Genomic DNA, 24444 nt, shown 5'->3' on the forward strand with positions numbered 1-24444 from the left:
TTCAATTTCATTTAGAAAGCTTTGTTAGAAAACAAAATTCTTTACATAAAACAGGTTACATATATGCTCTGGCCCTAATGCTCAGAACTTTAATTTTTCTAAGTAATGAAGCTAGTTCTTGTCCCTGACTTGATTCCAGCTCATATTTTACGCTCAGTGCATCGGCTTGTACTGCCAAAGTTTGCAGGTGATCAGCTACTTCTCGGATTTGAACTATGGCTTCTCCCATGATATGATTTCTATTTTCAACTTAACTCTGAAGATGGTGAATTTGCTCATTCTGTCGATTTTCGTTGATTTCCAAGTGCTCAGTCTGGATCTCAAAACTTTGCAATGCCGATTCCAACTCATCTATTCTTCCTTTCATTTCTTCGATCTTGCTCAAGCTTGCCTTCAACTCCATCGCAGAATTTTGACTTCGATAATGATGAAGAGATCTTTCTAACTCGACCACTCTATCTTTTAGTTCACATTTTTCCTTTTGGTTCTCCGACAGACTTTTCTCTAAAGCTCCGTTTCGCGTCTGAACCTCTCGAAATTTCTTTTCCCATCCATCAGCCTTGTTCTTTTCTTCCCGAATCTCTTGACGCCACTGTTCTGAGGTCTTCCCTAGCCCAGCAGTTCTCATTGATAACCTTATCTTCTTATAGTCTGTCTTCAAACTTTCCAGGTCTTCCTCAGCCTTGTTCTTACCTTTTCTTAATTTCTCAGTCTCTAACTTTTGAACATCCACATCTAATCCCAAGTGCATCTTTTCTTCTTCCAATTGTTCAATCTTCTTTTCAAGCTCTGCATTCCTCTTCTCAAAATCTTGCTTCATCATTTCCAATTCAGAGGGAACAACCCGCAAATGTTCTTCTATCGACTGACTATTTTGTGTTACGCTGATATGGTTGTAGTCCCACAACTCTGACGTGTGTTCCCCGGCTAGACTATCTCCTTTCTCTAATTGTGTTTTCTCTGACCACATACGGACAACAGCATTGTCCTCTACTTTATCAAGAAATCCGTTCTCCATGCCAAACTTTCTAGTTTAGTAATCGAACTTGAATCGACACTCTTTTGAATATGAAGTGACATGCAAACATAGCAAAAATACCATAAGTTAATGCAATATACAAAAACATAACTTCAAGTAAATAAAAGAATCGAACATCTATCTGGGTAACTGCTAGGGTTTCCGCAGTATGATCAAGGGTGGGCTCCTAGTGTTTTCTATATGCGGCTTGGTTCTACAGTTGAGGTACCCGAACCAGCAGATTCCTCGATCTTTACCCATTATAGGCTCATACGGACCGAGTTCGGTTCAAGGGAATACATTTCCCTATGGCTACACGGAGATGAAAATCTCACGAAGACATAGGTACGGATGTATCCCGAAAGCGATTCACTATCCTGCACGGAGGTGAAAACCTCACTAAGGACTAGTTTCTCACTCCCACTTAAGAGGGTAAGACTGACAGTCTTATGCAATGTGATGCCAGGATATAAAACTTAATTTACAATAATCGTACCACACACAAATGCAACGAGAGGATTGTAATTTTTCTAATTAAATCTTCAATTTTCAATAATAAGACAAAAACAATCAATTTTACGGCTTGACTCTCTTGGTGTCCCCAGTGGAGTCGCCAAGCTGTCGAAACCACCCTTTTTTGAAAAACAAAAAAAAAAGTTTTAGTTGTCAACTTTAAAAAAACGAAAATGGGGAGTCGCCACCGATCTTTTAAAGAGGTGTGATTGGATCACCTTGAAAACGATTTTAGGTCTACGAATTTTGAGAAAATAGGTTCGGGAGTCGGTTACGCACGAGGAAGGGTTAGCACCCTCATAACGGCCAAAATTGGTACCAAATTGATTGTTTAATGTCTTAATGTTGAAAATTTGAAAAGATTTTAAAATACGATTCTTCCTTTTTTATTAATGTTAATTTTACAAAGGATGCTTGGATAAAGCGAGGTGAATACTAAAGACCATCTCATCTCAGAGTAATAAAATGTCATACCCAATACATTAGGACACGACATTTTTAGTCCTTGAGAACGAGCTTGTCTTTTGATTTTCAAAATTCTTGAAGCTTAAAAGGGGTATTCAATTGCTTGAAATCAGATAAAAAATTGAAACCCAATACGTTAGGGCACGATTCCTCAAAATTCCTAGCATTGAACACAACCCTTATTTTTTTAAAAATCTCATTTCGAGAAAATGACATGTCACATCCAATACATTAGGACACGTAGCGTCAAATTCCGAGAATGAGTTTTTTTATTTACGCATTTTGATTATAAAAGTTTTTCGATCATTTAAATTCAACGAGGAAAATTAGAACCCAATACGTTAGGGCTCCATTTTCTCGAGAATTCTAAATTTCGAGTATCGCGTTATCTTGAAAACTTTTGCATGAAGTAATTTTGACATTTGTAATCTTTTGAATGAATAAATAAAGGAACGATTGAATAGTGATGTACAACACGAAATGATAATTCGTAAACTAAAGCACACCCATGAGCAATAGGCAATTAATGAACAAATACAAGCAAGCACAATAATAATAATTTCGTACATTATGTAAATATCACTAATAAGAGGGAACTAATTAAGAATCAAGCAAAATGACACCAATGAAACATGTAAGATTAAACATAATTTAAGAAATAAATCTGATATATGTATTAAAAGATTAAAATAAATTTGCATGAATTAAAATATTGACATAATCTGAAATAGATTAAAGATGCTAAAGTATTTGAAAGAAATAAGCTATCTATATAATAATGTAAACTCAACGATAGATTATGCGTGTAAATATAATGAAAACAATTTAATAAGAAATATATGCACATATAATAGTATTATGTAAAATATGTATGTATATACATATACAAATCTAAGAAATACGTGGGAAGTGGATTTTAGAGAAATCATATTGTGGAATAAGACAAAAACAAGTAATAATAATAATAGTATATCGTAAGAAAAATGAATACATATAAAATTTTAAAACGATGATGCCCATAAAATAAAGTAGTATACTAAAAATAAACCAATGCATATATATATGTAAAACGTGATAATATAATAGTATATTAAGAATAAGAATGAATGTGACAATACTGATGATAGTAATAACAATAAGCTTCTTAATGAAAAAAAACTAAATAACAAAAAGGATTAAATTACAAACAAAACCGAATTAACAGGTAACTAATGAGATAAAAAAAAACCATACTACAACACGCGAATCATATGGGGTTCGATTGGGAAAAAATCCCGTTTCCCCAAAACGCCGTGTTGCAAACCGGGTTGAATTTAAACAAAAGCAAAGTGTGAGACTAAATTGAAAAAGGGGTGAGACCGATTCGAACACATCAGAAAAGGGGGCGGACTGATTTCGGAAATAACCCAATAAGTCAGAATGCGCGGATCCTCCCCGGGTCGGGTCATCGCGCGGGTCACGGACCTCCAGACGGCGCCGTTTTGAAGCTATCACATTATCTACAAACGGCAACGTTTCAAGTCTCACCATTAAAACTAAAATCAACCCTAAAAACTGAAGCTCCTTTTTTTTTTTTCGCTCGGCTCATCGATCCTTCAAACGGATCTCTGAACCCCTGCTCAGGCTCCGATGACGACAGAGAGAGCAAGGATTCGACGGCGAGGTACCCCCTTTCTCTAAACTTGCTTTCTCTTTTATTTCTACCCTAAAAGATGAACTCAAGAATCAAAGAAAATAGGGAAAACGAAGAAAGATTTGAAAATCACCTTTCAGAATTTCCTTCTTGATTTCTCTCTGAATACTTTTGTTTTTTAATTTCTCTGTAAAAAAAACTGTACAAAGGCCCCGGCCTTCGTTTTATAGGCCGGGAGAAAGTAAACAAAAATAAAAAAATGAAAAGAAATACGGTTTTTCTCTTTTGTCGTGTCGTTTTCTCTGTTTGCAGGTCAGCTGCAAGGCCGTACGGTGATGGTGACGTGGCACGGCTTTTGTTTTTATAATTAGTTTAGGGACCGGGCAAAAATTGGTATTACAACAATTACAGCAATTTGATGCCCATCAACAATGAAATACAACTGTGCATTTGAGACTACCAGGAAAACTCCAAAAACAGAAAGATTTAAAGTTTAAACTAATAGTAATATAAGGAACGAAAGAATCATTATCATTAAGATATGCATAAGTTGCCTAATGGGGAACCTAAACTCCATTTGCAGATATGCTTTTGTTCAAAGATTCTTTTTTGTAAGCCTTTTTAAAATTCAACCCATGTTTTATTAAATTGGGTAATTAGGAGTTGGGTATTTTTAAAAGAAAAATTGAATTCGAATCTTATGGTAGTACAACACGTTTCAAGATACCTAAAAAAAACCAACAATAAGATTGAACTACAATGAAAATTTCATATGCCAGCTAGTTAGACCAAATTATACCATTCAAATCGTGACCACATCAGGTTGAATCTGTCAATGAGAGAGCTGAAAACAGCTTTAAAAATAATCAATTTGCAGGGGTATTTTATCTAAATAATCTAATTATTCAGGTTAGCATCATAATGGACAACATAAGGATCATAATGCCAATAGCTAGTTGCCAGCAACCAGCAGCAGATAATGAAATTTCCAGGCAAATTAGATGGAATCTGTTTTCACCACCCCAGTTTTTTTTCCAGTGATATAACTACTTATTTTTCTGCAAACAAATTGTTACCATTTTTAAGGGTTAAATCATTTTTTAGAACTTGAACTTGGTGACTATTTTCACATTGAAATTTGAACTTTTTTTTAGTCTAAATTAAACCAATTTGCAACAAGCACTCGATGTATCTTTAAATATACTTTTTCTTCTTTTTTTTTTGGGGGTGAAATTTTGGGTGTTCAAGTTATGTGAAAATCTATATTGTAGGCTCTTCAGTTGTTGCAAGCTTCTTATGAATGAGCAGTACGTGATTTCCTGTTGTCTTCTGTTCTTAGGAGATAATCTAATCTTTTACCTTTTGTTCTGTACATAGGTCAATCCGAGGGTTAGATTTAAAGAAAAATCTAAAGAACACTCATCGCTTGAAGAAGATGTTGGCTTGAATGAAGACTATGGAGACTCAGCTGTTGGGTTTGATGGTTCTTCTAATACATCAGAAAGTTTATATGCAGAGAAGCATGATACTTCCAGTACTCATGAAATTGACAGCATAAAGAGTACAGTCTCAGGTGATTTGACAGGCCTTGGTCATAGCCCTCAGCAAGAGAAAGGAGATCCTTCAGATCATCGGTTTTTGGCACAGGGGACTAACAATTGGGTTCATGGCTGGAGTTCAGACCATTCTGGGGATAATGACTTAACCGTTGTCTACGAAGAAAATAGCAGACTTAGAGGATGCTTGGAAGTGGCAGAGTCATCTATTCAGGAACTTAAGAGGGAAGTAAGCTTGTTACAAAATCATGCTAGTCAAATAGGTGCTGAAACTGAGAAGTTTGCTCAGCAACTTGTCACGGAGATTTCTTCAGGAGAAAGGTTGGAAAAAGAGGTTTCTGCTTTAAAATTAGAGTGCTCGAGGTTGAAAGATGACCTTGAGCGGATGTCGAGTTCTACACTGTGCCCTTCTCTAACCAGCAAAGAAGCCATTAAGAAAGACCAGGATCACTTACTTCAAGACTTAGAGGTCATATTCTCAAAGGGGCTTTTAGTTATGGAAGAAAAGATAAGGGAACTTCAAAACAAGGCATGTCTGAATTACCATGAAAGAGACCAAAGGTTCCTTCAAGCAGACTTGGAGGCATTGTTTGGCATCTTGCAAGATCTCAAACAGGGAACTCAAAAAGAAATTTTTATTCTTAGGTCAGTACCATCCGACAGATGCAACATGAAGAGTACCAGAGAAATGAGTTTAACTAATTCTTTTACACCGGCAACTAGTTTTGATGCAGAACTTTATCAACCAGAACCAGGCATGGTACCTTGTATTACTGTGCCTGGCCTTGTGTCACATGAACCTGATTCTATGAGTACTTCTAATGCAATGAAAAGCAAAATCTTTGAACTTCTGAGAGAGTTGGATGAATCAAAAGCTGAGTGGGAAAGCCTTGCAAAGAAAATGGACCAGATGGAGTGCTACTATGAAGCTCTTGTTCAGGAGCTTGAGGAAAACCAAAGACAGATGATGGCAGAATTGCAGAGTCTCAGAAATGAGCATTCTACTTGCTTGTATAGGGTGCAATCTGCTAACGCTGAGATGAAGGCTATGCGCCAAGATATGAATGAACAAGTCTTGAGATTTGCCGAAGAAAAACAAGATTTGGAATCTCTAAGCAAGGAACTGGAAAGAAGGGCTATTATTGCAGAAGCAGCACTGAAAAGGGCACGCCTTAATTATTCAATTGCGGTGGGCCAGTTGCAAAAGGATCTTGAGCTGCTTTCTTCTCAGGTTATGTCTGTGTTTGAGACAAATGAGAATCTTATCAGGCAAGCTTTTGTAGATTCTTCACAGACAAACTCTCGAGGATACTCAGAGATGGTGCGGAACCATGGGCTGGATTCAGAAGAATTCCAACCCACCAAGCCCTTGCATTCTCAAAATCAGTATGTAGGGGTGAAGAAACAACATTTGGGTGGAGATATTCTTTTAGAAGACTTGAAAAGATCCCTCCATTTGCAGGAAACCCTTTATCAGAAGGTTGAAGAAGAAGTTTGTGAAATGCATTATCAGAATGCATACTTGGATGTGTTTTCAAACACTCTACAAGATACTTTGCTTGAAGCAAGTGATGAAATGAAAACAATGAAAGAGAAAATGGATGAGCTTACATGGAAATTGGAACTTTCTGTTGAGTCCAAGGAGTTATTGATGCAAAGGCTGCAGACAGCTACCGATGATGTTCATTCCCTTAATGAGTACAAGGCTACTTGCATTGCCAAGTATAATGACTTGGCTTTGGAGAAACAAGCTTTGGAAGCAAATGTGGAAAATGTTACCCATGAAAATCATCTTCTCTCTGAGAAGGTAACTGAACTGGAGTGCCACTTGATGGAGTACCAAAGTTACAAGAGCAAATTTGATGCCTGTGTCATGGAGAAAACTGAGTTGGCTAATTTATTGAAGGAAGGAACTCTGGAAAATGATAATCTTAGAAACAATAACTCTTCTTTGCAGGATGAGTTGAGAATGATCAAAACTGAGTTTGATGAATTGAACCTTGTGAAGGAAAAGCTGCAAAATACTGTTGACTTTCTGCGAAACAAGTTTCTTAACTTATTGTCATCCTATGGTAAGTTTTTTGATGAACCATCCCTCTCAAGTGACTTGGTTTGTCAGGATAGAGAATCCATGGACTTGACATCTGTCATTGTCGAGGTAGAAGAGGCCCAGAATAATGCATATGAAAAATTTCTTCATCTCTTGGAGGAAAAGAAAGATCTGATGGATGAAAGAGACAAGGCTCAGGTGTCTTTAAGTGCGGTAGAATCAGAGATGGTGCTAATGAAACAGAAGTTTGAACGTGATATACAATCATGGTTGATAAAATGGATTTGTCCAATGTGGTTGTAGAAAAGATTCAGTTGGAAATTGAAGCTGTTACTGACAAGCTCAAGGATAGCTCTGAAGTTGAAACCTATGCACAGCGGCAGAGAGATCTTTTATCTGATCTTCAGCATTTTGAAGCAGAGCTGCAAGAACTTACTTCTAAGAATAAGGAGATTGCTGAAGAACTGTTGGTTTTAGAGTCTGTTAATGAAGATCTGGGAAGCAGTAAGTTGATTGTGGCTGAACTTGTGGAAGAAAACAAAACGTTGGTGCAATCTTTACAAGATAAATCTGAGGAGGCAGCCGATCTTGCTTTGGAGCTTAATGGTTTGAAAGAAAGTTTGCATTCTGTGCATGATGAGCTGCAAGCAGAAAGAAGCACCAAAAATAATTTAGAGAGTATGGTTACAGACCTTACTTCCCAAATGAATGAGAAGCACCATCAGTTGTTGCAATTTGATCAGCAGAATTCTGAACCGGCCCATCTTAAGCAAATGCTATTTGACCTAGAATCAGAGAAATCTAGAGTTTGCAGTCTTTTACAGCAGTATGATGAGTGCCTCAATAATGCTCTCAAAGAGTCTTCCACTATTACTTCTCTGGAATCTGAGTTGTCTGAAATGCATGAACTTTCAGTAGCTGCAGGTGTTAGCGTCATTTTCTTAAGAACTCAATATGAAACCTGGACCACTGACCTTGTTTGTCAACTTTCCAGCTCTGAAAGACACCTTGGGGAGCTTCAAGAGAAGCATCTTAATTTTGAGAGTATACTTAATGATTGTCTTGCTCGTGAAGCACATTGCATTGAAGAAAATAGAAGATTATCGGTGAGTCTGGACTCCCTAAAATCAGAGTTAGAAGCTTCCATGGCTGAAAACAAGGTGCTTCTAAATAAAAATAGCTCTGCAATATCTGAGCTTCAGGATTACAAAAGTAGGATTGAAAAATTTGAGTTTGCTTTCTTTGAGGATAAACATCAGCATGCTCTTGAAGTTGAAAGGCTGAAGCACTTACTAGGTGGTTCCCAAGAAGAGATTGATGATCTGATGATATTGAAGGAAGGACTGGAACTCAATGTCTTAGTACTCAAAGCTAAATTGGATGAACAAAGCACTCAGATAAGCTTACTGGTAGGGCGTAAGGATGAAGTGCTGCTGCTGCAGAATCAGTGTAATGAGCTTTCTCAAAGGCTTTCTGAACAGATTTTGAAGACTGAAGAGTTCAAGAACTTGTCCATTCATTTGAAGGAGCTCAAAGATAAGGCTGATGCGGAGTCCATCCAGGCTCGGGAGATGAGGGAATCTGAAGCACCACCAACTGCTATGCAAGAGTCCTTACGAATTGCATGTATCAAAGAACAGTATGAAACACGGCTGCAAGAACTAAAGCACCAGTTGGCTATCTCCAAAAAGCATAGTGAGGAAATGCTATGGAAATTACAAGATGCCATTGATGAGATTGAGAATAGAAAGAAATCAGAAGCTTCTCATTTAAAGAAAATTGAAGAACTGGGTGTTAAGATCTTGGAATTGGAGGCTGAGTTACAGTCGTTGGTTTTAGACAAGCGTGAAAAAATGAGGGCTTATGATCTGATGAAAGCTGAATTGGATTGCTCAATGATAAGCCTTGAATGCTGCAAGGAAGAAAAAGAGAAACTTGAAGCTTCTTTGCAAGAATGCAAGGAGGAAAAATCTAGAATCTCAGTTGAACTTAGCATAGTGAAAGAATTGCTTGAGGCATCCACATCAACCATGAATGTTCAGAACGAAAAAGATGGCAAACTGAAAGATGGTTGCTTCTCTGATGAGCTGGTTGTCAATAATGCTCAAACTAGGGACATTGATCTTAAATATTTGGACCAAGATACTCCAAAAAACTCCAAAGATGCAGATGATGGAAGTGACTGTACAAGTGCACCCACAAATTCGCAACTTGAGCAGGTAACTGTTATAACTTTGCTATATCTTTCACTATTCTTGATTCAATTGACAATTCTCAGTTTTTGAATGACCTATATTACTATAATATTTATGTGGCATATGATTCTATTGTGTTGCATATATATTTTTTTCACTATCTTAGATTTAATGATGTAATTTAAGCATTTAGTATGTTGATTATCAACTTAATGTGAATGCTAAGTATGCCTTTCTAAGAAACAAATGAAAATGCATTTGGTCCTAAGGATACAATTGCATTATTTTTACTTTGATGTTATCTAGACCTGTCCACAGGCTAGGCCTTAGGTTTAGTAGCATCGTCAAAGTTGTTAATCTTTAAGGTCTCCCTTTCAGTTCTTCTGATAAGCTATCTTGCATTTTGTGCTTTAGACTGTATGTTAACTGGTTAAAAAGTTTTTTTCGATTTTCAAATTTATCCTATTCCTTTATCAAGAGTCTTGGATGAAGGTTTCTTTGAAGAAAATGTTATCTATTCATTTATCCTTCCTCTACTGTGTGACTCTTCTATTTACATAATGAAATTTCTTTATAGTGATGATTTACTTAATTGTTTATCAGGATCTTGTATCTAATGATATACATGAAGTTCACAGTCTGGCACTTGTCAACCAATGCAACTTGCCAAACAGTGATGCAAAGCATCTAGCTTTAATCAATGATCGTTTTAAAGCTCAAAGCTTAAGATCTAGCATGGACCACCTAACTAGTGAGGTATGTTTATTGTCAAAGCATAAGGTGCCAGTTAGTGATGATCTATCTTGAATTCAATTGCAATTTCTTCTTACATTGTTGAGCTAGGGAATCATTACATTTGTGGCATAAAATTTCTTTAGGATAATACCTAGTAATGGTGATTAATTTACTCTTCTTTCTTTTTCTTTTTATGCTTTTAGCTGGAAAGGATGAAAAATGAGAATCTGGTTCTTTCAAAAGATGCTCATCATTTCGACACCAAGTTTCCAGGTTTACAGCAAGAATTAATGCAGTTAGATAAGGTGGATCAATATGGACCTCTTCCATGAAACTTTGATAGAGTAATTCAATCAGGTTCTCACTTTTTGCCCATGCACAGATGAATGAAGAACTGGGAAGCATATTTCCTATGTTTAATGAATATTCAGAAACTGGAAATGCATTAGAACGAGTACTTGCATTGGAACTTGAGCTTGCGGAGGCACTGCAAACAAAGAAGTCAAGCATCCTTTTTCAGAGGTATACTTGTGTTTTAGAAAATAACACTAGCCTGCTTTTCTGAGACAACCTTTTTGATTAAGGGAAACAACTTGCTTTGGCCTTGAAGGTCGCTTCAAGAAAATTTCTGTGGCTTGCATGTTTAAAGTACTAACCCTAGCTGAGGAAAGGAAACATCAAAGAATATTTGACATAATATTTTCTTGTGCTGCAGCTCTTTCCTGAAACAACACAATGATGAGGAAGCAGTGTTCAAAAGTTTCAGGGACATCAATGAACTGATCAAAGACATGTTGGAGATAAAGGGCAGATATGGAGCTGTAGAGACTGAACTAAAAGAGATGCATGAACGATACTCTCAGCTAAGCCTTCAATTTGCAGAGGTTGAAGGAGAGAGACAAAAACTAATGATGACTCTCAAGAATGTTCGGGCATTGAGGAAAGGTCAAAACTTAATTCGCTCCTCATCAGCTTCTCCTGGGGACCATTCCTGAGCCACAAGAACAAGCATGGCACTGGATGTCCTCAAAATGACCCCTTACAGGATTAAGTTAATGCCTGCTGCTCCTTATCATTAAATTATTAAATTTCCTAAGACTTCACCGGCTATTAAGCTATTGCAGGGTTCAAGTTTGCCAAGCTTGGTACACAATGTTCAAAAGCACAGCAGCTGTATTTTATGTAAATAAATATAAATTTCCCGGCCTCTGTAACGGGTTTAACAGTATCATAAGGTATAGATAGATGCAACACTTCGACCTTTTTCCCCTGGTCATAGTGATTTAATTCTTCTATTGTATAGTGAAATTCTTTATTGACAACTATTTTCACTTCATCACTAGCAGCAGTTATTCAATATTTGTGTCACACCTGTCTTTAATCTCTGCTTCCTTTTTCTGCATACCTGCCCTTTTCTTTGTTGATTTTCTGCTTGACCTTGCGTTCTTCACTAGGCTTTTCTCAAGCCTTTCTGGTTTCAATCAACCTTGTTTTAACATGGGAAAGTTCATTGTAATGATGCTAAATCTAAGGTCTACTCTACTCCATGTATAATGGAAAAAAAAAAGATCATTGTAAACAATCAAACATGGTTATCCACTGTGCAGGTGACAAGGATTTACATTTTCAAAGCAGTATCAACAAAAAAACAAAAAATTTAATAATTTCTCCTATAAATTTCACTTTTTAATCTTTTTCTGATCCATAATCAACTAAACTTCAAATTGAACACTTCTTGTCTTTTACCCTTTTTTTTTCAGAAGCAACAAAGGAAATGCAAGATATTCCAGTAAAACCAAATCATACTACTTTTTCTGTTTATGTTTCTGCAGCCATCAGAATAAGCCTCAAACATGTAAAGATGAAGGATTGCAATCAGAACAAATCTAACAGGAATGCATTGAAGAAACCAGTATCGGATCTGATTAAGCAGCTACAATATTGTGCATGAACAGCTACTTTTCTTTTGAGAATCATCCTGTTGTTTCTCTGGATAAAATGTGGGGAATTAGTAATTAAGGCACATCAAGCAAAGTTCATAATGCAAATATGGTGCTAAACAACATATATTTGAACCCCGGTTTTCCAATTTCCAACAGCTATGGGTGCTCAGAGACAAGAATAGGAAAACAAAGATGGATCATGTGGAAATGAACTAAAAGAACCCTAATTTTTCACCTATAAGCAAAAACTTTGTGGAACTTTTGGCATGCAGAAGAGGAGGAATAGGATCAAAATGTTAAGGTTACTTATGGAATGATAGCTGCTGAAAGTATATTGAAGAAAATGTTCACCAGGGGGCAACATACTATATTGGTGATTTAGTTGGTCGATTGTAATAATGGTTAAAAGAAGGCATATTGTGTCATATCCCTCAAGCTACTTTCATGTGCAATGAATCAAATAGATATGCTGGGGATTTACCATTGTTTTTGTCTGACAAAGGAAGGCGCAGAACGACATGCATTGTAATTACACCTCCTGGAAGTTCACCAACTGGAAGTGTGGACTCAGCAAGTGTCTTGTTGTTTTCAAGTATCTTTCCAGCATTAATTAGCTTCACATCCTGTATTGTCTTTGGGCAATTTTCTTTGTCTGTGAAACAAAAAAGAGTGATTTCATATGAAAACAGAGGTCGAGTATATACCATATCACAGTGTTATAACCTATGTTACCCGGACTTCTATATGAGTTTGTACACATTAGAACGTTTGTACGAGTGTATAATAATCCTTCAAACATATGAAAAACTACGAAAAACTGAACATATTAGTGTTCGATACATATGACACACCATATAATAACAAAAAGAACACTAGAATTCAGATATAAAGCAAAGTGCAGGAGGGTTAAAAGCAACATATATAGTACCTATATACACTAAAAACTGTGACTGTCTTCATTATAGGAGGCAAAACTGAGTGAAAGACTGTTACTAGTAACTAAGGGCTCCTTTGGTTTGCCATTGCATACCAGTGAGGTGCGGTTGGGGGGGGGGGGAATGGCAGCAACCGCACTGGTCAGCCCTTTGGTTCAGCATGCCAGTCCGGTGAGAAGCAGCCTCCACCACGCTGGTCAGCCCCAAATCAACTGGAGATTGTTGGTCCGGTAAAAATTTAGCAACTCCAGTTGCTTTTCTTTCCTCTTTACCCATATTATTTCTTTTGTTTCTTCTGATGTTTGGTTACCCTTCTTCTCCCTTTCCCTTCCCTTCCCTTTCCCTTCCCTTGGTTTGCAAATCAGTTTGGTCAAGGTGATGGTGGTGACTGTTTACGGGTTAACATGCATTTCTCCTTTTGCAGATTTCAACTATTGCTGGTGAATTGAGATACACCGATGCCATGAAACTGCTGTATACCTTAGAGGACGCAACCAAAGGGTCTGTTTTTGCTAAAATTTTCATTTTATTTTAATGACCCCTCTGTTATTTGGTTAAATTTCAAAAATAGTCCTACAGATAAATTCAGATCATTGTTTTGCATTCAGTAATCTTTCCAGAAAAGAAGGCTTCTTATGATGAATGTGCTAATGAGATTTTAGGCAGTTGAAACTAGCAACTGATGCAATTTCTTTCTTTGAGCATCTAATACATTAATAAGTAGTGTCGTGAAATTCTTATGAAAAACTTCTAGTTTTTGTAAAAGACAATGTTAATGAAATCCCTGCCGAGGAAATGAATGGAAATCTTTTCTAAAATGTAAATAATGGGAAAGAAATGAGGTGAAGCACATAAATCTCTTCAAGTAGCAAATATATTGTGCAGTTGTTTTGTTGATGAAGATGTGGACTTACTGTTGTATCAATTGACTGAATTCATAGTTGGTAGCAACTTAATATTATGTTCGGTAATGATTTTCCAGTGTATCCATCGCCTAGTGAGCAGTCAGCAGCTGACGGTGCTCAAAAGCAAAAGCTGGATGATGCCGACAAAAAAATTGTTGTTTTCTTCTTCCATAATTCTATTCCTTTTAGTGCTGCTAAATCCATGTATTTGCATGTTGAATTTTATATAAGCAAATTAAGTGATCAGTTTACTAATGCAGGGAAGAAGCAGATGAGTTGTGCCGAACGCGGGAGGAGAAAGAGGACAGTTCATGTACTGCCTCAGAAATGTTCTTTGAGCTATTGATGTATAAACATTTTCTTTCTTTGAGCTAAATGCTATTTGTTGTTTACTTATAAGTGATCTTTGAGCTGTTACCAGTAGTAATTTAGATTCTTGGTCTCCAAAATGTTGGTGTATAAACAATCATGAGAAGGAAAATGTTCGTTTTGCAGCCAAAAGAAATTTCATGGTTTTTATGTTTATTGATTGTAGGCTGTCAGAAAAGATAACAAACAACGGTTTAGCGTTCTTGAGGAAAATGGGGAGCTTCTGATACGTACAAACCAAGGCCATACCGTTAGGGGTGAGCAAAACTCGATTCGACTCGAAAAAATCGAAAAAAAATTTGAATTTCGAGTTAAACGAATCGAGTTATTCGAGTTAATCGAGTTATTCGAATCAACTCGAATATTTTTTTCGAATTTCGAGTTCGAATCGAGTTGAGTTTTCGAATTCGAATAACTCGAATAATTCAAATAATTCGAATATCAAACTATAATATTTTATATTTTTACCCCAAACTCCCAAACCTTTTTACTTTTCCCTCAAAACTTTGACTCCTTCCCACTTTCCCCCCAAAACTTTGACTCCCCTCCCCTCCCAATCCCCCAATCTACCTAAAATCTATTTTCCACCAAAATTTTACTCCCAAAAACCCTCAAAACCTTTAATTTTCCCCAAAATTTTTACTCCCTCCCACTTTTCTCCTAAAACTTTTATTGCCATCCCACCTCTCATCTATCCCAAACCCTCCCCCCTCCAATTTTTTTTAATATTTTCCCTCCAAAATTTTACTCCCCCTATTTACTTTCCCTCAAACTTTTATTACCCAAAACTTTTATTTTTCCCTAAACTTTTACTTCTCACCTTTACTCTCAAATAAAAATCAAAATTATCCAAAAAATTACTAAACATAAATAGTAATAATTTTATTTATATTTACTATTTATATTATTAAATTAAATTTCACATTTTATATTATTTATATTATTGAATTGTTTAGTCATATTGAATATTTATATTAAAATTGAATTATTAATTATGCCATAAAATATTCGTGTTAAAATTTTATATTGGTATCAATTTCACATTTTATTTTTAAAATAACTTTTATTAAAAAATCATATTTTACATTTAATATATTTTTAATTCTAAAATACATAGTGACAAGAATCAAGATAATTGAAACAACTAAGCAAGCAAAGAAGCTAACCAATATATAAAAAATTAATAAATAAATTATGAAGTGTTGAAAGTTAATAAAAAAATTGATTAAGGTGGACAAATTTTATTATGATGGGTGACAATGGTTATAAGGACCAAAAATTATTTTTTAAAATTTAACTCGAACAAATATATTCGATTCGATTCGATTCGAATTCCATCTCACTCGACTCGATTCGAGAAAACTTCAAATAAATTTAGGATGATAAAATAAGATTCGAAAACTCGATTAACTCGAAAATTTTCGATTCGATTTGATTCGATTCGATCGAATGCTCACCCCTACATACCGTCATGGTGATGAATCTTTCTTAAAAATTTATTAATTTCTTCATGCTTTATCTGAATTGTCACCTTAGATTATTTTTAGCTGTTGTTTTGAGCATCTTTATTTATGTCTATGCACTTCTAAGGAAGATATTGTATGTCACGTTGGCAGACAGTTGAGTCCGAAAGATTATTAAAACAAATACTTTCAGCTGATGAAGTGCAATGTAAGAACATCATGTCTCTTAGATTTATGGACTTTCTTTATGCCTTTTATTTTGCATAATCCTCTTGATTTTCCCTGAGATGATAGTTTGCGTACATGGAACCTATAAGAGGAATTTGGAATCAATTTTGGAGTCGGGTTTGAAGCGCATGAAAAGATTGCATGTTCACTTCTCAAGTGGCTTGCCGACTGACGGTGAAGTGACAAGTGGTGAGATATCATGAAATTTCTCTTTACTGTTCCTCTGAACTTTGACATACGAACTCCTTCATTTTACTCTCTATTTTTAATATGCCAGCACTGTATACGTGACAAACTGCTTAGGGGTGTTGTTATGCTTGTTATCTACATTTCACCATAGGATTCATGCTAAAGATTATGAAAGGGGATTATTAAGGTGCCGATATAAAACGTGAATTTTAAGCGATAATGGGAAATGACAAGCACTAATCGGCATAAATTGAGTTTTAGTGAATCTAAATGCTGTAGAGGGCTTATGATGATTTGTATCTTTTACCCTCTTCAGGTATGAGACGAGATGTTAACGTTTTGATCTATCTTGATGTTAGAAAAGCTTTGGAAGGTAAGCATGCTTGCAGTCATTGCTTCGGTTCATAGAATCATGAAAGAAGCAAGTCATCTTTCTCACTTTTCTTTAGAGTCGTGGCCGAACATATATTGATTTGTTCTTGCCAAACTACGGTTCTTAAGTTGTCTTCGCTTGTTTTCTTGATGACTGCAGAAGGCATGAAGCTTTACATTTCAGACAACAAAGTGATATTGACTTAAGGTTTTGATGGGGTGGTACCTGTCAAGTGCTTTGAGAAAATAGAATCATGGCCAGACAGAAAACCTATACCTTTCTTAAATGTTTAAAATTGAATGATGAAATGATCAGCTTTTTTTTTTTTTTTACTTTCTTTTAAACTTGTGTGATGACAAATTTGTATTTATAAAAGATGACCACCATTAAGTCGATTACAATAAGAGTACTGTAATCACTGAATTTTGTTCGAGATTAATTTCGTGTTTGAAAAAAAAAAAGAAATTTTTTATTTTTTTATTTTTTTGCATTTTAACCCCTGTACTTTTCAAAATTTACATTTTGACCCCAAACTTTTCTAAAATTTACATTTTGACCCCAAAACTTTATAAAATTATATTTCGACCCCTAGACTTTCTGAAAATTTCACTTTGACCCCTAAACTCTCAAGAAATTACATTTTGGCCCATATTTTGCTAAAATTACACTTTTGCCCCAGAAGCTTTGCATCCTATGCAATTTAGTCCTTCTGGACTTGTCTAATCGCCGCTGCAGCAGCCGAGCGTACCCCTCCCAGCCGAGCTACTCCAGCAGCCCCCCTAGGCCATCATGGCTCCTCTGCCACCTACAAACAATGAGAAAGAGGACAAAATTTGGAGCTTTTAAAAAGAAAAAATTGAAGAGAAGGGAGGGGGGATTTTCAGCAACCAAAACAGAGAAAAACCAGCAAAAGAAACGGTTTTTTTGAGCAAAAATTCAAACAGCAGCAAGCAAAAGGGCCTCCACCGCCGCCTTCACCACCACCGTGCTCACCGCCGTGCGTCGGCATCCCCTCACCGCCTTTGTACCTACACGAACAAGCAAGAAGAAAACCAAAAAGCCATAAAAAAAAAAACAACCCAAACAGCAAAGAAGAAGGAAGAGAAGGAAGAGAAGGAAGAGAGGAGGAGAAGGGAAGCACCGCCGCTTGTCCCACCACCGTGCGCCGGAGGTATCAACGGCGGCAAAAAAAAAGGGGGCTAGGGGTGACCCGAAAAAGAAAGAAAAAAGAAAGAAAGAAAGAAAAAGGGAAAGAAAATAGAAAAAAAAGAAAAAAAATATTTTAAAACCAGCCGGGTCGACCCGACCAGACTCGCACCGACCCGACCCGACCCGCGCTCCAGCAGCCCCAAAATAGCAAGCCTGTCCAGAAAAAAAAAATAGCAGCAGCAGATTAGTGCAGAAGCAGTGGGCTGATCCAGTAGCAGAAGCCCAAAATAGTAGCAGCCCAGCATCCTGTAGCCCAGACGCAACAGGCCAGCAGCCTCCAGTCCAGCAGGCCCAGTCCGCCAGTGCAGCCCAACAGCAGTGAAGCAGGCCCGATTCGCAGCGGCCCAATCTACAGAAAAAAAAAGGGAAAAAAGGAAAAAAGAAAAAGAAGGAAAAAGGAAAGGGCTTTTGGTAAATTTTTTTTAATCTTTTTACTCTAGTTCATTTATTTAAATATTATCTTATTTAAATTAAATTAGCATTTTTTTTAAAATAATTTATTCTTTAGAAATATTATTGTGATTTTTATTTGTATGTTAAAAAATAAAAAAAAAACAAAAATTATTTTTAATGCACAAGGCAACGAACCGGTTTAGCATCGAGCCGTTGATTTCATCGCTATGTTGGGTGAATATCGATGACTCGTGTTAAATACGAGACGCCCTTCTAAAAATCGAAAATATTCAAAATTCCTCGTATTTTAATAAAAATTCTCGTGTTTTATTAGAATCCCGATTAAATATCAAATTGGATCAATTTAACACTAATTCGATGATTTCATCGCCATGTAGGGGTGAATATCATAGTTTTGTGTTAAATACGGTACGTTTTTAAAAAAAAATTCGTGTTTCAAATTTTCGTATTTTCAAATATTACTCGTATTTCAAAATTTTCGACTTTTAGCATTTTCAAGAGTTTTCGTGTTTTACAAATGTTAGTGTTTTAAAATTTTTGTGTTAAAAAAATCTTCTCGTATTTTGAAAAATCGTGTTTATAAAATTTTCGTGTTTCAAAAATTTTCGTTTTTTTAAAAAAAAAATTCTGCTTCAAAATTCTTCATGTTAAAAAATTTCTCGTGTTTCAATCGAATCACGATTAAATATTAAATTGAACTCGTATTTTTTAAAATTAAGACAACGCGCGTTTAACGAGATACCAATTTTGGGCGTCGCGAGGGTGCTAATACCTTTCTCGCGCGTAATCTCTTCATCCGTCGAGTTTGATTCCATGCACTGGTTATCTCTCGAATTTTCTTTTTATAGCCATTGTCCTTGTACGAGAATTAGAACTCAGCTAAACCTTGGGTCGCAGGAATAAACTGCCTTGACCTGTACTGTCTTAGCACCATCAATGGAGCATACCCAACAGCTCCCCAGATTCCAAGTAATGGGACCCAATCAAAATTACCACATCGGTACAAGATCTCATCCGAAAGCAACCACGGGGCTCTCCACTCTATGTCCTCCTCATGAAGACTCTGAAGAATGACCAACCATTTCTCTTCCAAGATGTCATCTCTTCTTGGTGTAGCTGCTATCTCTTTTAATGGCGAATAACTTTCAGAAAACACTCGATACGAAACCTTATCAATTTTCCAAAAATGACTGTGGAACCATGCAAGTAGAAGCTGCACACATCCGATGAATTTGCCTTTGCCCGTCCTTCGACATGCATTCAGCGACCTGAAGGTTTCTGCTAAAATTGTCGGAACTGGTGTAACCCTCTTATCAAGTCGGTCAAAGAGGTTAGAGGTCGCCTCATCTATGTGCCTTAGGGCCCTAGGAAAAATTACTAGCCCATAAATGCTCAAAGCAAAGATGTCGACTTTTTTTCTCGCATCAGGGTGCGCCAAAATCAGCTCTTGCAGGATTTTCCAAGGGATGCATTTGCTTTCCCCCTTCTGCTTGATCCGTGCTGTGACCCACTGCTCACTCATTCCGGTGACGTTTATCAACTTCTTTACAAAGGTTGGGACATTAACGGCTCTAGAGTAGACTTTATCAACTTGGATCTTCGGGCAACGAAGCAAAGCTGTATATTCCTCTATAGTGGGCACTAAATCAACCCTTCCGAAGGTAAAACAACTATACGCGGGGTTCCAATACTGAGCGAAAGCCCGAAACAGATGCTCATCTGCCTTAATGTCGAGTAGATAAGGTAAATTCCCATAACTAGAGTTGAACAATTGCTTAGTTTCGTCATTCCAGTGATCCTATATTACCTTTAATTCCTGAAGGTTATTTTGAGTTACGCTGATACGGGTGTAGTCCCACAACTCCGACGTGTGTTCCCCAGCTAGACTATCTCCTTTCTCTAATTGTGTTTTCTCTGATCACATACGAACAACAGCATTGTCCTCTACTTTATCAAGAAATCCGTTCTCTATGCCAAACTTTCTAGTTTAGTAATCGAACTTGAATCGACACTCTTTTGAATATGAAGTGACATGAAAACATAGCAAAAATACCATAAGTTAGTGCAATATACAAAAACATAACTTCAAGTAAATAAAAGAATCGAACATCTATCTGGGTAACCGCTAGGGTTTCTGCAGTATGATCAAGGGTGGGCTCCTAGTGTTTTCTATATGCGGCTTGGTTCTACAGTTGAGGTACCCGAACCAGTAGATTCCTCGATCCTCACCCATTATAGGCTCATACGGACCGAGTTCGATTCGGGGGAATACATTTCCCTATGGCTATATGGAGATGAAAATCTCACGAAGACATAGGTATGGATGTATCCCGGAAGCGATTCACTATCCTGCACGGAGGTGAAAACCTCACGAAGGACTAGTTTCTCACTCCCACTTAAGAGGGTAAGACTGACAGTCTTATGCAATGTGATGCCAGGATATAAAACTTAATTTACAATAATCGTACCACACACAAATGCAATGAGAGGATTGTAATTTTTTAAATTAAATCTTCAATTTTCAATAATAAGACAAAAACAATCCATTTTACGGCTTGGCTCTCTTGGTGTCCCCAGTGGAGTCGCTAGGCTGTCGAAACCACCCTTTTTTGAAAAACATAAAAAAAAGTTTTTGTTGTCGACTTTAAAAAAACAAAAATGGGGAGTCGCCACCGATCTTTTAAAGATGTGTGATTGGATCACCTTGAAAACGATTTTAGGTCTACGAATTTTGAGAAAATAGGTTCAGGAGTCGATTATGCAGGAGGAAGGGTTAGCACCCTCATAACGCCCAAAATTGGTACCGAATTGATTGTTTAATGTCTTAATGTTGAAAATTTAAAAAGATTTTAAAATACGATCCTTCCTTTTTTATTAATGTTAATTTTACAAAGGATGCTTGGATAAATCGAGGTGAATACTAAAGACCATCTCATCTCAGAGTAATAAAATGTCATACCCAATACATTAGGACACGACATTTTTAGTCCTTGAGAATGAGCTTGTCTTTTGATTTTCAAAATTCTTGAAGTTTAAAAGGGGTATTCAATTGCTTGAAATCAGATGAAAAATTGAAACCCAATACGTTAGGGCACGATTCCTCAAAATTCCTAGCATTGAACACAACCTATTCCCTTACTGGTCAGGGAGCTAGGACTTGCAATCTTCCACCTATTCCCTTGCTGGTCAAGGAACTAGGGCTTGTGATTTCTTCTTCCTATTCCACTGCTGGTCAGGGAGCTAGGACTTGCAATCTTCCACCTATTCCACTGCTTTTCAGGGAACTAGGACTTACAGTCTTCCACCTATTCTACTGCTGGTCAGGGAGCTAGGTTTTTGTGATTTCACGGATCTGTTCTTTGGGGAACATGACCTGTATAATTCATTTTATGAACTTAATTATGCCTAGTGATTAGGATGTCATGATCAGAATGAGTCAAATGCTCCTAACTAGGTATGTATGATGTTTGCATGAATGCAGAATGTCATTTTTTTACAACAATTTTGCTTTATTGCTTAAGTTATTATTGTACGAAATTTATTAATGCTTTATCACCGAAACGCTGTAATGCCTTCCCTCTCAACTGACGTCTCCAAAGAAACACCTAGTCGGATTGCCCCCACTATGAACTTCAACGTTCAATCCACTGGGATGCAAAAATTGTACCATTATTCTCCCACTACAGCTCGATGGTATAAATATATACTCAAATGAAGGCTTTTCTCAATCATCTCTTATCACAATTCCAGGATACGGGATCTAAATCTCTTTGGTCCCTTACGCCATTCTCAGGGTGACATACCAAAGTCTTACACTCAAATGAAGGCTTTCTTCTTCGAGGAAACCTCCTCTTATTGCCTGATAATCATTGTTTGCCTGTTTATTTAAGTTTTGCCACCAACATGGCATCTTGTCATTTTGTTCAATCAATGTTTTTGACAACAAAATCCAAAGAGCAAGTCCAAATTTAGATTCTTCCTTCCTAAATTTCCAACCTTTAAACTTGGAGCATTCTAAACAATGGTCCTGTTTCAGGCTCTTATTATTTAGAAACTTTTCAGAGTAATATGCGAAACTTCCTTTGTGAAAGTTTTATTAGTCCATTAATCATTATTCCAATGCAACATGCTTACAAAAAGATCATAATAATGGATAAGAATAAAGTTGGTTATGAACATAGCTCGGAAGAAATAAAGCATCGAGGATAACGAAGAAAGAATAACAAAAAGTTGATTGAGAATGAGTATCTTAACAAGAAGAGAAAGGTATTTGCAAGGATAACACATTTAATAAAATAAGAACTAGGTGCCCTAGTTATCGCAGCTTGAATTTCTCTGTACAAACTTTCTGAAGGCCATTTTGAGTTTGATATGTGTTTAGGGGATCTGCAGTACTTTGTCAATGCTCCAAGATGTCGCGTACCCTTTCTTATTGGTTCAGGTAAAGCAAGATCATCATATGCCCCAATCAAAATTTGAGCAGCTCAACTCACCTCGTGCCCCATTTCGATCAATACTTGAGCCGCCCTTTTCGGGTTTTTGACTTAAGTCCCATTTGGTCTCAAGGCGCCCTTTGCGGGTCTTCACCTTGGCCTCTCCAAAAGTTTTTTTTAGGGAGCAAAGTGCCCTTTGCGGGTTTTCACTTTGGTTCCCTTTTCTTTCAAGTGAAGTATTTCTTGACGGAGTCTGCGTTTACAGGATTTGGTAAACTTTTACCATTCATCTCACTTAGGATCAAAGCTCCACCGGAAAAGGCCTTCTTCACAATATAAGGACCCAATTTGGCATCCGTTTTTCTCTAAAGTCTTTTTGCATAGGAAGAATCTTTTTTAGCACCAAGTCCCCTTCACGAAATTCTCTGGGGCGAACCTTTTTATTATAGGCTCGCATCATTCGTTTCTGGTACATCTACCCATGGCGGATAACATTTAACCTCTTTTCTTCTATTAGGTTCAACTGATCGTAACGAGATTGGACCCATTCGGCTTCGTCCAACTGTAGTTCAGATAACACCCGTAGAGAAGGGATCTCAACTTCAATGGGTAATACTGCCTCCATTCCATAAACTAGAGAAAATGATGTTGCACCGGTAGAAGTTTTAATTGATGTCCGATAGGCAAGGAGAGCAAATGATAACTTCTCATGCCAATCCTTGTAAGTTTCAGTCATTTTCCCCATAATTCTTTTAATGTTCTTATTGGCCGCCTCCACTGCACCATTCATTTTTGGACGATACGGCGATGAGTTATGATGTTTGATTTTAAATTGGCTGCAAACTTCAGCTATTGTGCTATTGTTCAAATTCAACGCATTGTCGGATATGATTTTCTCTGGCATTCCATATCGACAAATGATCTCCTTTTTTAAGAATTTCCTGACTGCTGACTTCGTGACATTTGCGTATGAAACATTTTCCACCCACTTGGTAAAGTAATCAATGACCACGAAGATGAAGCGATGCCCATTAGAAGCCTTTGGTGATATTGGCCCAATAACATCCATACCCCACATGGAAAACGGCCAAGGAGAGGTCATGATGTGAAGAAGTGAAGGAGGCGCGTGTATTTTGTCTCCGTAAATTTGGCATTTGTGACACTTTTTGGCATAATCAATGCAATCTTCTTCCATGGTGGACCAATAATACCCGAATCTCATGATCTGTCTGACCATCGTGAAACCGTTGGCGTGTGTCCCACAGATACCCTCATGGACTTCCTCCAAAATTTTCTTGGCTTCCACAGCATCCACACATCTTAACAGTACTTGATCCTTCCTTCTTTTGTATAACACTTCCCCATCTAAGACATATTCAATGTCTATTCTTCTCAGAGTTCTCTTGTCGTTCTCGGTTGCTTAACTAGGGTACTCCCGATTCTTCACATACTATAGGATACTCTGATACCAAGGATGATCGTCTTTTGCCTCCTCCTCAATACTGTAGCAATGAGCTGGGGTTTCGTAGATACTCATCTGAATAGGCCTTGTCGAAACCATTTTTATGTTTGAAAAAATGGGGATCGACTTTGGAAATGGAATGGGAGTCGCCACCGATCTTTTATTGGGGTGTGATCGGATCACCTTGAAAATAATTTTAGGTCTGCGAATTTTGAGAAAACAGGTTCGAGAGTCGGTTACGCACGAGGAAGGGTTAGCACCCTAGTAACGCCCAAAATTGGTACCGAATTAATTGTTTAATGTCTTAGTGTCAAGAATTTGAAAAGATTTAAAATACGATCCTTCCCTTTTTTGTT

The 24444-nt window shown here is 37.0% G+C and overlaps 4 protein-coding genes and 1 long non-coding RNA gene across 6 annotated transcripts; 3 read left to right on the forward strand and 2 right to left on the reverse strand.

Moving 5' to 3' along the window:
• On the reverse strand, window positions 1-4192 carry LOC105771672 (uncharacterized). Its single transcript, XM_012593083.2, has 2 exons — window positions 3763-4192; window positions 1-1059 (listed from the first exon to the last, which is right to left on the reverse strand). The coding sequence occupies exon 2, from the start codon at window positions 1016-1018 to the stop codon at window positions 251-253; it is 768 nt and encodes a 255-aa protein (XP_012448537.1). The 5' UTR covers window positions 1019-1059; window positions 3763-4192; the 3' UTR covers window positions 1-250.
• LOC105771673 (uncharacterized) lies at window positions 3626-11533 on the forward strand. The gene is given in 8 exon segments (XM_052632650.1): window positions 3626-3659; window positions 3942-3967; window positions 5007-7497; window positions 7500-9454; window positions 10034-10186; window positions 10369-10470; window positions 10548-10687; window positions 10881-11533. Coding segments are annotated over 8 exon segments (5181 nt in total). The 3' UTR covers window positions 11161-11533.
• A 1342-nt stretch (window positions 11534-12875) lies between these two features.
• On the forward strand, window positions 12876-14533 carry LOC128041938 (uncharacterized). 2 transcript variants are annotated; one of them, XR_008197093.1, is made up of 5 exons: window positions 12876-13273; window positions 13468-13544; window positions 14026-14102; window positions 14209-14295; window positions 14484-14533. It is a non-coding gene; the product is annotated as an uncharacterized LOC128041938 (long non-coding RNA). The 2 variants fall into 2 exon arrangements; XR_008197092.1 differs by having other exon boundaries at window positions 12883-13273; window positions 14209-14494.
• Window positions 14534-15787: 1254 nt separating this feature from the next.
• On the forward strand, window positions 15788-17654 carry LOC105772478 (uncharacterized). Its single transcript, XM_012593744.2, has 4 exons — window positions 15788-15988; window positions 16075-16197; window positions 16514-16570; window positions 16730-17654. Exons 1-4 carry the CDS (start codon window positions 15919-15921, stop codon window positions 16774-16776), a joined length of 297 nt encoding a protein of 98 aa, XP_012449198.1. The 5' UTR covers window positions 15788-15918; the 3' UTR covers window positions 16777-17654.
• Window positions 17655-19061: 1407 nt separating this feature from the next.
• LOC105771674 (uncharacterized) lies at window positions 19062-23251 on the reverse strand. The gene is made up of 2 exons (XM_012593084.2): window positions 23106-23251; window positions 19062-19950 (listed from the first exon to the last, which is right to left on the reverse strand). The coding sequence occupies exons 1-2, from the start codon at window positions 23249-23251 to the stop codon at window positions 19062-19064; spliced, it is 1035 nt and encodes a 344-aa protein (XP_012448538.2).
• Between the last annotated feature and the right edge of the window lie 1193 nt (window positions 23252-24444).

This window comes from Gossypium raimondii, chromosome 6 (genome assembly GCF_025698545.1).
Source record: "Gossypium raimondii isolate GPD5lz chromosome 6, ASM2569854v1, whole genome shotgun sequence".
In the NCBI taxonomy this organism is placed as follows: domain Eukaryota; kingdom Viridiplantae; phylum Streptophyta; class Magnoliopsida; order Malvales; family Malvaceae; genus Gossypium; species Gossypium raimondii.

Excerpts from the sequence above, each read along its gene's own strand:
- LOC105771672 (XM_012593083.2), bottom strand. The coding sequence starts at position 1,018 with ATGGAGAACGGATTTCTTGATAAAGTAGAGGACAATGCTGTTGTCCGT.
- LOC105772478 (XM_012593744.2), top strand. The coding sequence starts at position 15,919 with ATGTCACGTTGGCAGACAGTTGAGTCCGAAAGATTATTAAAACAAATA. Across the intron at positions 16,198-16,513 it reads TGACGGTGAAGTGACAAGTG|GTATGAGACGAGATGTTAAC; the intron begins GTGAGATATCAT and ends TACCCTCTTCAG. Across the intron at positions 16,571-16,729 it reads TGTTAGAAAAGCTTTGGAAG|AAGGCATGAAGCTTTACATT; the intron begins GTAAGCATGCTT and ends TGATGACTGCAG.
- LOC105771674 (XM_012593084.2), bottom strand. The coding sequence starts at position 23,251 with ATGGAGGCAGTATTACCCATTGAAGTTGAGATCCCTTCTCTACGGGTG. Across the intron at positions 19,951-23,105 it reads TTAAATGTTATCCGCCATGG|TTATGGGAATTTACCTTATC; the intron begins GTAGATGTACCA and ends GTTCAACTCTAG.